Consider the following 14,094-nt stretch of genomic DNA (forward strand, 5'->3'; position numbering starts at 1 on the left):
GTTCTCCCACAAGCTTAACCTGTCGCAGACGCTCTCCCAGACGCGTATCCTGTCGCAGATGCACTCGTACACGCGTATCCTCTAACAGACGCTCTCACACACGCGTACCATGTCGCATACATTCTCCCACAAGCATACCCTGTCGCAGACGCTCTCACACACTAATTAAATCACGATCCCATTGTAGCCTCTGTGCTGCTATATCAGTATCTGCTACACGGCCCACCTTGGTGTCATCTGTAAATCTAACCGGTTTACTGTATGTATTGGTGTCAATATCATTAATGTAAATTAGGAACAATAATGGTCCTAAAATTGAACCTTGCGGTACCCCACTATGAACACAGGCCCACTGCGACATTGTGCCTCTAATAACTACCCGCTGCCACCTGTCTATTAACCAGTTTTCGATCCAAGCTGCTACAGTTCCTAAAATCCCTGCAGCTTTAGCTAGGCTTAGTACCAAATCAGCCTCAGTTGTACATACATGACCTCCGCAATTATTGGCACCCCTTTGTAAAACGGGTAAGAAAACAAACACTTTTTGTGAAGTAGCTTCACCTCACACTGAAAAAAATCCAACATTTCACTGAAATAAATTTAATCGAAAAAAAACAAGTCCTTCATCAAGAAATAATCATTTTTAACAAAAACACATGAGCCACGATTATTGACACCCCTGCAAATTATAGTGAACACAATGTAACTGAAGCATGTTGCCCCTTTAAATTGTACATCTTTGAGTTGAGTGAATAGGAACCTTCAAGCTGTAATCCATGACTTCCTGATTAACTGGGGTACAAACATGAGGAGACACAGAGGCCACCCAACAACATGGGAAAGATAAGAGAACATACAGACCAAATGAGGGAGAAGTGTGCTGACCTTCGTAAGTCAGGGAATGGGTATTAAAAAATAGCTACTCGCCTTAAAATGCCCATTTCTACTCTTAGGGCAATAATTAAAAAGTGGACATCAACTGAAACTGTTACAAACCTGCCTGGAGGATGATTGTTGGTTCATTACAAGACAAAGTAAAATCTTGGGGTTACCACGTCTCTGAAAAAACCATCAGACTCCATGTTAAAAGGTTTTTTGAAAAGTTCAGTATGACAGAAAGAAGCCTTTTCTGTCAGTTACTTAACATGTAAGTGCCTGGAGTTTGCAAAACATTACTACAACTTTGCCTGGAATCAAATTCGATAGTCTGATTAAACAAAAATGGAGCTTTTTGGCAATAAACATAAGGTGGGTTTGGCATGAAAGGAAGGATGGCAGAATGAAAGGAACCTTATCCCAACTGTAAAATATGATGGAGGCTCTGTGATGTTGTGGGGCTGTTTTTCCTCCAAAGGCCCTGGAAACCTCGTTAGGGCACATGGCATAATGGACTCCATGAAATACCAGGATATTTTAAATCAAAATTTGGCTGCCTCTGCCAGGAAACTAAGACTGGGCCTCCATTGGATCTTCCAGCAGGACAGTGATCCTAAGCACATGTCCAAATCAACATAAGAATGGTCATAGAATCAAGCTCCTGCCATGGTCACCTCAGTCCCCTGGAAACTTGCGGGCTGAGCTGAAGAGGAGAGTACACAAGAGGGGGTCTAGGACCCTGGGTGATCAGGAGAGATTCTGTAAAGAGGAATTGAGTCAGGTGTCCTGCTCTGTATTCTCCAACCTTATAAAATGTTATAGGAGACTCAGTGCTGTTAAACTGGCAAAGGGAGGCTGTGCAAAGTATTAAATGCTGGGCGGCCAATAATTGTGGCTCATATGTTTTCTGAAAATAACTTTCTTAATGAAGGATTTTTGTTTTTCTTTGAATAAATTTATTGCAATGAAAGGTTGGATTTTTCTCATTTTTTCAGTGTGAGATGAAGCTACTTCACCAAAAGGTGGATTTTTTTCTAACCCTTTTTACAAATCTTTACAAGGGCTGCCGATAATTGTGGAGGGCGATATATATTGGTTATAGATGCTGTACTTGTACTAAATGGTGGTAAGTTAACCGTGTCCTATACTGTGAACACCCATGTAAAATAATCATTAAACTAATTTACTATATCAATATTCATGTTCAATTATAAGGCCCTTACTATCCTGCAGATGAGTGATTTCAGCTTTTAGAGCTCTTTTGGAGTTAAAATATTGGAAGAAACTTTCATTGTCATGCTTAGCATCCAATGCTATTTTCTTTCGACATTCCTCTTAGAGAGTCTAATATTGTATTTTAACTCAACCTGTAGACTTAGATACTCCTGCTTTATTTTGAAATCATTTGTTATTTTCCAACTTAGTATCTCCAGCGTACAGTGTGGAATACCCAGTAATATTCACCTCGGTATCTCCCATTTACAGTTTGGAATTCCCAGTAAAACTTACCTCAGTATCTCCAGTTTACAGTGTGAATCCCCCAGTCCAGCAGAGAGCAGCTTCACTCCTGAATCCTGCAGGTCATTGTTGCTCAGGTCCAGCTCTCTCAGGGGTGAGGAGTTTGATCTGAGAGCTGAAGCCAGCACCTCACAGCATTTCTCGGTGAGTTCACACCGGTCCACCCTTAGGAAAGTGTACAACTTTTAAATCCACTTTTTATACTGCAGCCCTGTATTTAAATGAAGAGAATAGGGACCTGGGGCCTCATGTATAACGACGTGTGTAAAATTCACACTAAAACATGGAGTACGGACAAAACTAGGAATGTGCGAAAGCAAGAAAAAACTCCAGATGCATAAAACTGCGTAAGCACAGATCGACGCACATTCCCTTTATAAATCCCAATGAGTGCGAAATTTTACGTACGTGAATGTGCCCACAGCCACCCCCCGACCCGCCCATGATTGTGCATATTTGCATATGTAAATCTGTATTTAAATACCCGTTTTGTTCTGTTTTTCTTAAACAACAATGGATAAACCACATGGGAAAATTAAGTATTTCAGCGCGTGCGAAGTGGAGGTCATGTTAACAGAAATCGAGAAAAGAAAAGTGATATTATTTGGTGGTTTACGCAGTGGCATCAGCACTAAAGCTGACGGAGCGGCAGAACGTGGCGGAGTCAGTTAAAAGTGTTTTTATCTATTCGCACGGTGGCCGAAATTAAAAAGAAGTGGTCCGACATTAAAGTCGACGTGACAAAACGAGTGGCCGCTCACCGTAAGAGTCTTAACAGCACAGGCGGAGGGAGCGGAATCCCCGGTCTCTCACTTTATCGGGTGAGGGGGACGCCGTTGTCAGCGCGGATAAGTTTTTCTCATAGCATATTTGTTTGAATAACTTGCATGTTTATGAATAACAAGTAGGGCGCAGATGAATAACAAGTAGGGCGTTGAGGGTGTCCGGTTCGGTGACCTCAGGATTAGGTCTCTGCTTTTTGCGGATGATGTGGTTCTGTTGGCCTCATCGGACCGTGACCTTCAGCTCTCACTGGGGCAGTTCGCAGCCGAGTGTGAAGCGGCTGGGATGAGAATCAGCACCTCCAAATCCGAGACCATGGTTCTCAGCCGGAAAAGGGTAGAATGCTCTCTCCGGGTTGGGGATGGGGTCCTCCCCCAAAGTGGAGGAGTTTAAATATCTCGGGATCTTGTTCACGAGTGGGGGAACGATGGAACGGGAGGTCGACAGGCGGATCGGTGCAGCGTCAGCAGTCATGCGGGCGCTGCATCGGTCTGTCATGGTGAAGAGAGAGCTGAGCCAAAAGGCGAAGCTCTCGATTTACCAGTCGATCTACGTTCCTACCCTTACCTATGGTCATGAGCTATGGGCAGTGACCGAAAGAACGAGATCGCGGGTACAAGCGGCCGAAATGAGTTTCCTCCGCAGGGTGGCTGGGCTCTCCCTTAGAGATAGGGTGAGGAGTTCAGTCATTCGGGAGGGACTCAGAGTAGAGCCGCTGCTCCTCCGCATCGAGAGGAGCCAGATGAGGTGGCTCGGGCATCTGATTCGGATGCCTCCGGGACGCCTCCCTGGGGAGGTGTTCCGGGCATGTCCCACTGGGGGGAGACCCCGGGGAAGACCCAGGACACGCTGGAGAGACTATGTCTCCTGGCTGGCCTGGGAACGCCTCGGGATCCCCCCAGAGGAGCTGGATGAAGTGGCCGGGGAGAGGGAAGTCTGGGCTTCCCTGCTGAGACTGCTGCCCCCGCGACCCGACCCCGGATAAGCGGAGGATAATGGATGGATGGATGGATGGTATTGGATAAAGTCAGCGTCATGATTGTGAGTTTAAAAAGGGAAACCACAGTAGCAATGACTTACCACTGGGAGCCGTCCGTGTACAAAACCGAGCAGAAATGTGCATACGCCATGTGTGGAGCTGCTGTGAGAATGTGCGTAGCGGTAAGCCAAGTTTCGTTTTTATACATCTCGACGTGAGCGTGGAAACGGACGTACGCAACATTTTCATGCGTACGCACTGTTTATACATGAGGCCCCATAATATAAAGAATTTTAGAAAACAATTTACTAAAAGTCATTTTAACAATCATCCCGATTCTGATTGCTGTCCATTATATTTTTATAATACTCTAACAGTACCATTAACTTTGCTAACCTACACAAATGTTTTGCATGGATTATATGGTTGAATGGATGTTTCCTGTTTCACTGCTTAATTATTTCTAACATGGATCGAGGGCTGATAAGATTGTGGTATATGAGGAAGTAGGAGAAGAAAAAAGAAGCTGTTTGTGTTTGTTTATTCTGTAACTGCTGAAATGCATTGTGGGTTATCTTGGTGTCCAGTTTGTTTTTTGTAAAATGCATATTCTGTACTCACTGCAGCTTCTCCAGTTTACAGCTGGGATCCTCCAGTACAGCAGAGAGCAGCTTCACTCCTGAGTCTCCTGGGTGATTGTAGCTCAGGTCCAGCTCTCTCAGGTGTGAGGGGTTTAACGTCAGAGCTGAAGCCAGGGAAGAACAGCCTTCTTCTGCGACTCTGCAAACTGACAGCCTGCAGAAAGACAGACAGAAACTGCCCAATGAATATTACCTCACCATTACAGGGATTAAATAAATGTGACTCTTCCAATAAATATGTCAAGACATGCAATTAAGTGTCTAAGAGAAAGCAGCCCCCCTCCTCCCTTTTCCTTAGCTAATTAGCTATTCCTTAGCCAATACCCAGAAATAATGAACTCAGTATCTTCGGTTTGCAGTGTGGAATAACCAGTAATACTGACCTCAGTATCTTCAGTTTGCAGTGTGGAATACCCAGTAATACTGACCTCAGTATCTTCAGTTTACAGTGTGGAATACCCAGTAATATTGACCTCAGTATCATCAGTTTGCAGTGTGGAATACCCAGTGATACTGACCTTAATATCTTCAGTGTGCAGTGTGGAATACCCAGTAATATTGACCTCAGTATCATCAGTTTGCAGTGTGGAATACCCAGTGATACTGACCTTAATATCTTCAGTGTGCAGTGTGGAATACCCAGTAATACTGACCTCAATATCTCCAGTTTACAGTTTGGAATACCCAGTAATAGTGACCTCAGTATCTCCAGTTTACAGTTTGGAATACCCAGTAATACTGACCTCACTATCTCCCATTTACAGTGTGGAATACCCAGTAATACTGACCTTAGTATCTTCAGTTTACAGTGTAGAATACACAGTAATATTGACCTCAGTATCTCCCATTTACAGTGTGAAATACCCAGTAATACTGACCTCAGTATCTCCCATTTACAGTGTGGAATACCCAGTAATACTGACCTCAGTATTATCCAGTTTACAGTGTAGAATACCCAGTAATACTAACCTCAGTATCTCCAATTTACAGTGTGAATCCCCCAGTCCAGCAGAGAGCAGCTTCACTCCTGAATCCTGCAGGTCATTGTTGCTCAGGTCCAGCTCTCTCAGGGGTGAGGGGTTTAATCTTAGAGCTGAAGTCAACACTTCACAGTGTTCATCTATGAGATCACAGCTGTTCAGCCTGGAACAGAAAACACTTTAAGACTCAGACATATACACATCCTACACTTTAGCTAAATACAAACATCAGAATAAGCATTTGTTTTTAATATAATTATCAGCACAAATGATTTGTAGTCTGCAGAATGTTCTGTGCATCCGGACAATTTGCTGCAGTCATATGAATACTAATTGTGAGTCAGTGCATTTGTAGCTCAAAACTAGAGGTAAAAGCAAGCTACAGCCAAAAATCACAGAATATATAGGAATACAGGAAGATGGATGTGAACCCTCCCATAACAGTCAGACCAGAGCTTCCAGTGCAGTCCTTAGCCATCTCTCTGCCAGGTGTCCCTACACTCGACACGTATCACTGAAAAGAGGAGATGTGAACGTCCCCAGCAGATAATGCAGCAGCAACTGGCACTTGGATTCCTGATCACATGAGTAAAATCCTTTTTGCCTGTATTGTTGCCTGGGATCATGTCAAATCACCAATTAGGTCTGAGTGATATGAGGATATTATCGGTAATCAGCGTAATCAGACAAGTATCCCGGTGTTGATATCTGACAGTGATTAACCAGCGATTATCGCCTTTGCTGGAGAAACGCGCTTAGGCTATGTACAAAGCAAGATAACAGAAGGATTCATGATTTGCTTTTAGTTCACCCCTCTAGCCTAAGATTCTGAAGCAGTAAAACAGAAACATTGCTCTTATAGTGCAAAATTTCACCAGCATTGTCCCTTACAGTAACTGTGCCTTCGCCATTCCTGTAAGTTCAGTATTGTCACATCACCAGCTTCTATCTGTGAGTCAGCAGCCAGAATGTCAGCCATTCAAATAGAACTTTCTGCTGGGAATCTTGAGCTTCCCATCCCTTTGTCTCTCTCTCTCTCTCTCTCTCTCTCTCTCTCTCTCTCTCTCATCTATCTGAATCAATCAATCATTAATCATTATTTATACTGTATAGCTTGTTTTAACCAGAGGGTTTACAAAGTGCTTTACAAACATTTAAAAAAAAGAAAACCACCCATGTTCTCTGTAGGGGCCCGTCCCTCACAGGGGCCTCTCACCTCTTTGTCTTCTAGGGGGAGTGCCCCCTCACAATAACTGATAATAATAAGTGCATGAAATAATAAAAAAACTGATTATCATATGTTAGTGCTGTTCTAATATTCCGCGAACATCTTTCTGAGAGAATAAAGTAATTGATGCGAGACTTCGTTTAACTTCTGAACTCTTTAGTATATAAACGTAACAGTACAACTTAAAAGTTCTTCCAATATTAACACAATATCCTTTAGCCACGTTCAAAGACTGTTGCGCCCTCAGTCCCATACAGCACTACTGAGCTTTACGATACTTAACTCGTGACGTCAGACAGTTCTTCATATCCGGCAAACAATCTTAAAGTGAAATTCCACATTACAAATAAACAGTCAATATATTCTGTTACCTATACTATGGCTCTAACATATCCGGCCCCTAATTGTGTAGGCAGGGGAACTACATCAATTACTTATTACTTACTTATCAAATAGAGCCATCAATTAAGCAATCATTAGAACGCCATTTAAACTATAATTGACATCACAGTCTATTTAAACTGGGCTAGTATTCTAGCATACAATCATTTACACTGCTTCCTGCAATAAACATAACTTGGTCACAGGTCTTTCAAGAACACTGCCTTTCGTTTGAACTTGCACACTCCGAACATTGCCTTTATAATCCGGCATGGTCTTGATGATACGGCCTATCATCCATGAGCTTCGTGGACCTGAAGGATCCACAATCATCACAATGTCGTTCACTGCAAAGTTTCTTTTCAGTTTGGACCAGCGCTGATGTTCTTGTAGCAGGGGTAAGTATTCTGTGGTCCATCTGCGCCAGAACAGGTCAGACAGGTACTGTACTTGTCTCCAACGCCTTCTTCCATATACATCACATTTCTCAAAGACTCCTGGTGGTATTACAGGGTTTATTTTCATCAGTAATAGATGATTTGGAGTGAGTGCTTCAAGATCACATGGATCATCTGACATCTTCGTTAACGGTCTACTGTAGATTATGGACTCTACTTCACACAACAGTGTGTGCAAGCCATCATCATCCAGTACTTGTTGCTTCAAAAGAGCACCAAGTACTTTCCTCACTGTCCTAATCTGGCGTTCCCAGACACCTCCTTGATGAGACGCGCCAGGTGGATTAAAGATCCACTCAATTTCTCTTTTCAACATTTCTTCTTTGATCTTGGACTCATTCATTTTCTGTATTGCTTCACGCAATTCTCTTTCAGTACCAATGAAATTTGTTCCGTTATCTGACCTGATAACGGACACTTGTCCTCTCCTACTGATGAAACGACGCAAGACATTGATGCATGCATCGGTGTCCAGAGAGTGTGCAACTTCTATATGGACTGCTCTAATAGTTAAACAAGTAAACAGAACGCCATATCTTTTAACTATGGAACGTCCTCTTTTAACTTGGAATGGTCCAAAGTAGTCAACACCCACGTACGTAAATGGTGGTTTGTCTGGGGTTAGCCTTTCTGCAGGCAAATCTGCCATCCTTTGTTCACCAGCCCTTGCATGCAATCTACGACAGGTGTAGCAATCTAATAATATTTTTCTTATGGCAGAATTTGCTTGCGGTATCCAATACCTTTGTCTAAGCCGCGCCAGGACATGATTCCGTCCACAGTGCCCAACTTGTTGGTGAGTATGTTGAAGAATAAGAGTGGAAATCTTGAGGTCTTTGTGCAGTATAGCTGGATGCTTAGTCTCCTCCAACTCTCAATACTCCGTTATCAAGATAAGGATCCATCTTGTAAATATGGCTGCCCTTTTTAACTTGGTTCTTTCCCTGTATTAACATTCTAATCTCTTCTCTATATTTCAGCCGTTGACTGTGGCGAATCAGATCCAGTTCTGCATTGTTCAAATCTTGTATGCTGATTGAAGTGCCTGCAAAGACTTTCCTTAACCTCATCATTTCATGTTTCATGACACTTTGCTGTCCTTCATGTTTGTCATCTGCTATGTTAAGGGTCCTTCGTAGTTCTGACCTTTTATGGCTCAAGCACAGTATCATCCTTTTAATATGAGTGAGCCATGCTACTGCCTTTTTTAGACGATGCCAATCGGAATAATATGCAATGAGCTTTCCTAGAGCATCTTCATCTTCTTGAGTCATGATGACACTAGACACAACATTTCTTTTCATCTCCAACTCATCTTCTGACATTGAACTTTGATTTCTTCTAATCGGCCACTCCTTACACGATTTCAGGAGGAATGGAGGTCCCTTAATCCAATTTTCACATTTCATAAGGTTTTCTGCCGTCAAACCCCTTGAAGCATGATCTGCTGGGTTTTCTGACGAATTCACAAACCTCCACTGTGATGGCTTAGAGGCCTCCCTTATGTATGACACTCGATTGGTCACAAACGTCTTGTATCGGGCTGCATCGTTTTCAATGTATTTCAAGACAGACTGACTGTCTGTCCAAAACAATGATTCCTCCAGTTGCATATCCAGTTCCTGTCTCAACATTCTGTCCATCTTGACTGCCACAGTTGCTGCTGTCAGTTCCATTCTTGGTATAATTATTTGTTTGAGTGGTGCCACTCTGGACTTTGCCATCACAAACAAACAAGTCTTCTGTTCCAGTCCGTTGGTTAACACAAGGTAAGTCACCGTCCCATAGCCGTCCTCGCTGGCGTCTGAAAAATTATGCAGCTGTGCGGTCTTGATAGGTCCAAACCTTGCGGACTTAAAACATCTTAGCACCTTAAAGGTGGAAAGTTTCTGCAGATCAACTGTCCACTTTGTCCACCGTTTCATGTGCTTTTCTGTGATTTCCTCATCCCAACCTATCCCGGTTTTGCAGAGGTCTTTTAATAGCAATTTCGCTAACAGTACAAAGGGTGCTAAAAATCCAAGGGGATCATATACAGAACCAACTCCAGACAAGATACCTCTTCTTGTAGGAGCTTTGATTTGCACGTTAATCTTAAATGTGAGGGTGTCATTTTCAGTACACCAAGCCACCCCTAAAGCCCGTTCAGTAGGTAACTCTTTGTCCAAATCGAGATTCTTCACTTCTGTGGCTCGTTCTTCCTCAGGAATAGATGACAGAATGGCCCTCGAATTGCCCATCCACTTCGTCAAATGAAATCCACCCTTGCTACAGAGAACTTTCAGGTCCCTGGCCAGTATGACTGCTTCTTGTTCTGTCTCCACTGAAACTATCCACATAAAAGCTATTTAAGAGTATCTGAGCTGCTTTATCTGTTGTATTATCTTGTCGATCCTCCACTATTCTTCTAAGAGCATAGCATGAGCAGCTTGGAGAGGAGGTAGCACCAAATATGTGAACACACATCCGATAATCAACTGCCTCCTTTTTCAGACTGCCTAAGGCCACCACAAAAACCTAAGAAGATCCACATCCTTCTTTTGAACCCGAATCTGGTAAAACATTGATTCAATGTCCGCCATTATGCCAATTGGATGTCTGCGAAATCTGTTCAAGACTCCAAGCAGAGTATTTGTAAGGTTGGGCCCCTGAAGTAACTGACCGTTCAGTGAAAATCCTTGGTAAGATGCATTGCAGTCAAAAACCACTCTTATCTTATTCTTCTTAGGGTGATAAACCCCATGGTGTGGGATATACCACACCCTTCTGTCTTCATGCAACTCCTTCTCTGGTACTCTTTCAGCATATCCCTTTACAAGCATACTGTCCATAAATTCTGAATAATCATGGTGAAACTGTGGATTAACTGTGAGCTTTCTTTTCAGGCTTGATAGCCTTTGCATTGCTACACATCTATTATTTGGTACATGAATACTTTCATCTTTCAAAGGCAACCCTATATGGTAATGTCCGTCCTTGAACTGTATTGATTTTGTTACTAATTGCATGAATCGATGATCTTCCTGTGACATTTCTGTCTTGTCCTCATATCTCCGCTCGGGAAAATCTGTGTTAAACTGTTGAACTATCAAGTCTTCAATAGTCTCTACCATTATCCGATTCACTGAGCATCTGTGCAAAGCATTGGGACTCACGCTTGTGTTCTCTTGATTTGGCCCATTCACAATCCAGCCTAGTACTGTCTGCACTGCATATGGTCCGTCACCCCTACTGTTCACCACTTTCCATGGTTCCATTGCTTTATAAGCATCCATGCCTATTAACAGTCCAACATCTGCTTCAATGTGTGGTAAATGCACCTCACACAGATAAGGCCACTTATTTAGATCATGCTGTTTAGGAATGTTACCTTTTTTCACAGGAATTTGTTTCTGTGTCAGCACCTTTGGAAGATCGATGTATGTGTTTCCTTCTAATGCACACACTTCTAGATCTGTTAATATATGTCCTTGGGTCTTCTTCTGTTGTCCCATTGTGCACAGTAAGAAGCTTGTTTTCTTTCCACGTACTTTAAGACTGTACATCAGGTCTTCAGTGCAGAAAGTAGCAGTGCTTCCTGGATCTAAAAAGGCATATGTTTCTACAGTCTACTTGATGTTCTTGTTCCGTTGTAGATGTGATCCCTGTGCCTGGTGCGTGTTAACACCCCGCCAGCCGCATTCTGGGCCCGTTTTAGATGTGATCCCTGTGTCTGGTGCGTGTTAACACTCCACCAGGGGCATTCTGGGCCCGTTGTAGATGTCATCCCTGTGCTAGTGCATGTTAACACTCCGCTAGCGACATTCTTGGCCCGTTGTAGATGTGATCCCTGTGTCTGGTCCGTGTTAACATCCCGCCAGCCGCATTCTGGGCCCGGTGTAGATGTGATCTCTGTGTCTGGTGCATTTTAACACCCCACCAGCGGCATTCTGGGCCCGGTGTAGATGTGATCTCTGTGCCTGGTGCATGTTAACACACCGCCAGCAACATTCTGGGCCCGTTGTAGACGTGATCCCTGTTCCTGGTGCGTGTTAACACACCGCCAGCGGCATTATGGGCCCGGTGTAGATGTGATCCCTGTGCCCAGTGCATGTTAACACACCGCCAGCAACATTCTGGGCCCGTTGTAGACGTGATCCCTGTGTCTGGTGCATGTTAACACACCGCCAGCAACATTCTGGGCCCAGTGTAGATGTGATCCCTGTGTCTGGTGCATGTTAACACACCGCCAGCAACATTCTGGGCCCGTTGTAGACGTGATCCCTGTTCCTGGTGCGTGTTAACACTCCGGCAGCGGCATACTGGGCCCGGTGTAGATGTGATCTCTGTGCCTGGTGCGTTTTAACACTCCGCCAGCGGCATTATGGGCCCGGTGTAGATGTGATCCCTGTGCCTGGTGCATGTTAACACACCGCCAGCAACATTCTGGGCCCAGTGTAGATGTGATCCCTGTGCCTGGTGCATGTTAACACACCTCCAGCAACATTCTGGGCCCGTTGTAGACGTGATCCCTGTTCCTGGTGCGTGTTAACACACCGCCAGCGGCATTATGGGCCCGGTGTAGATGTGATCCCTGTGCCTGGTGCATGTTAACACACCGCCAGCAACATTCTGGGCCCGTTGTAGACGTGATCCCTGTTCCTGGTGCATGTTAACACACCGCCAGCAACATTCTGGGCCCAGTGTAGATGTGATCCCTGTTCCTGGTGCGTGTTAACACTCCGGCAGCGGCATACTGGGCCCGGTGTAGATGTGATCTCTGTGCCTGGTGCGTTTTAACACTCCGCCAGCTGCATTATGGGCCCGGTGTAGATGTGATCCCTGTGCCTGGTGCATGTTAACACACTGCCAGCAACATTCTGGGCCCAGTGTAGATGTGATCCCTGTGTCTGGTGCATGTTAACACACCGCCAGCAACATTCTGGGCCCAGTGTAGATGTGATCCCTGTGTCTGGTGCATGTTAACACACCGCCAGCAACATTCTGGGCCCGTTGTAGACGTGATCCCTGTTCCTGGTGCGTGTTAACACCCCGCCAGCGGCATTCTGGGCCCGGTGTAGATGTGATCCCTGTGTCTGGTGCGTGTTAACACTCCGCCAGCGGCATACTGGGCCCGGTGTAGATGTGATCTCTGTGCCTGGTGCGTTTTAACACTCCGCCAGCTGCATTATGGGCCCGGTGTAGATGTGATCTCTGTGCCTGGTGCGTTTTAACACTCCGCCAGCGGCATTATGGGCCCGGTGTAGATGTGATCCCTGTGCCTGGTGCATGTTAACACACCGCCAGCAACATTCTGGGCCCAGTGTAGATGTGATCCCTGTGCCTGGTGCATGTTAACACACCTCCAGCAACATTCTGGGCCCGTTGTAGACGTGATCCCTGTTCCTGGTGCGTGTTAACACACCGCCAGCGGCATTATGGGCCCGGTGTAGATGTGATCCCTGTGCCTGGTGCATGTTAACACACCGCCAGCAACATTCTGGGCCCGTTGTAGACGTGATCCCTGTTCCTGGTGCATGTTAACACACCGCCAGCAACATTCTGGGCCCAGTGTAGATGTGATCCCTGTTCCTGGTGCGTGTTAACACTCCGGCAGCGGCATACTGGGCCCGGTGTAGATGTGATCCCTGTGTCTGGTGCATGTTAACACACCGCCAGCAACATTCTGGGCCCGTTGTAGACGTGATCCCTGTTCCTGGTGCGTGTTAACACCCCGCCAGCGGCATTCTGGGCCCGGTGTAGATGTGATCCCTGTGTCTGGTGCGTGTTAACACTCCGCCAGCGGCATACTGGGCCCGGTGTAGATGTGATCTCTGTGCCTGGTGTGTTTTAACACTCCGCCAGCTGCATTATGGGCCCGGTGTAGATGTGATCTCTGTGCCTGGTGCGTTTTAACACTCCGCCAGCGGCATTATGGGCCCGGTGTAGATGTGATCCCTGTGCCTGGTGCATGTTAACACACCGCCAGCAACATTCTGGGCCCAGTGTAGATGTGATCCCTGTGCCTGGTGCATGTTAACACACCTCCAGCAACATTCTGGGCCCGTTGTAGACGTGATCCCTGTTCCTGGTGCGTGTTAACACACCGCCAGCGGCATTATGGGCCCGGTGTAGATGTGATCCCTGTGCCTGGTGCATGTTAACACACCGCCAGCAACATTCTGGGCCCGTTGTAGACGTGATCCCTGTTCCTGGTGCATGTTAACACACCGCCAGCAACATTCTGGGCCCAGTGTAGATGTGATCCCTG

At 45.3% G+C, this 14,094-nt stretch overlaps 1 protein-coding gene across 9 annotated transcripts in view; it reads right to left on the minus strand.

The window, feature by feature from the left end:
- The window catches only part of LOC125723960 (NACHT, LRR and PYD domains-containing protein 12-like), a 61,598-nt gene that overhangs the window by 7,954 nt on the left and 39,550 nt on the right, over nucleotides 1–14,094 (minus strand). For 8 of the 9 annotated variants that reach the window (XM_049000743.1, XM_049000744.1, XM_049000739.1 and 5 more), the window contains 3 exons: nucleotides 5,767–5,940; nucleotides 4,778–4,951; nucleotides 2,386–2,559 (listed from right to left, as the gene is read on the minus strand). In XM_049000743.1, the coding sequence (XP_048856700.1) occupies nucleotides 2,386–2,559; nucleotides 4,778–4,951; nucleotides 5,767–5,940 (522 nt within the window). The remainder of the gene's footprint in view (nucleotides 1–2,385; nucleotides 2,560–4,777; nucleotides 4,952–5,766; nucleotides 5,941–14,094) is intronic. The other variant, XM_049000746.1, reaches the window with a different exon arrangement.

This window comes from Brienomyrus brachyistius, unplaced genomic scaffold (assembly GCF_023856365.1).
Source record: "Brienomyrus brachyistius isolate T26 unplaced genomic scaffold, BBRACH_0.4 scaffold53, whole genome shotgun sequence".
Lineage (NCBI taxonomy): Eukaryota > Metazoa > Chordata > Actinopteri > Osteoglossiformes > Mormyridae > Brienomyrus > Brienomyrus brachyistius.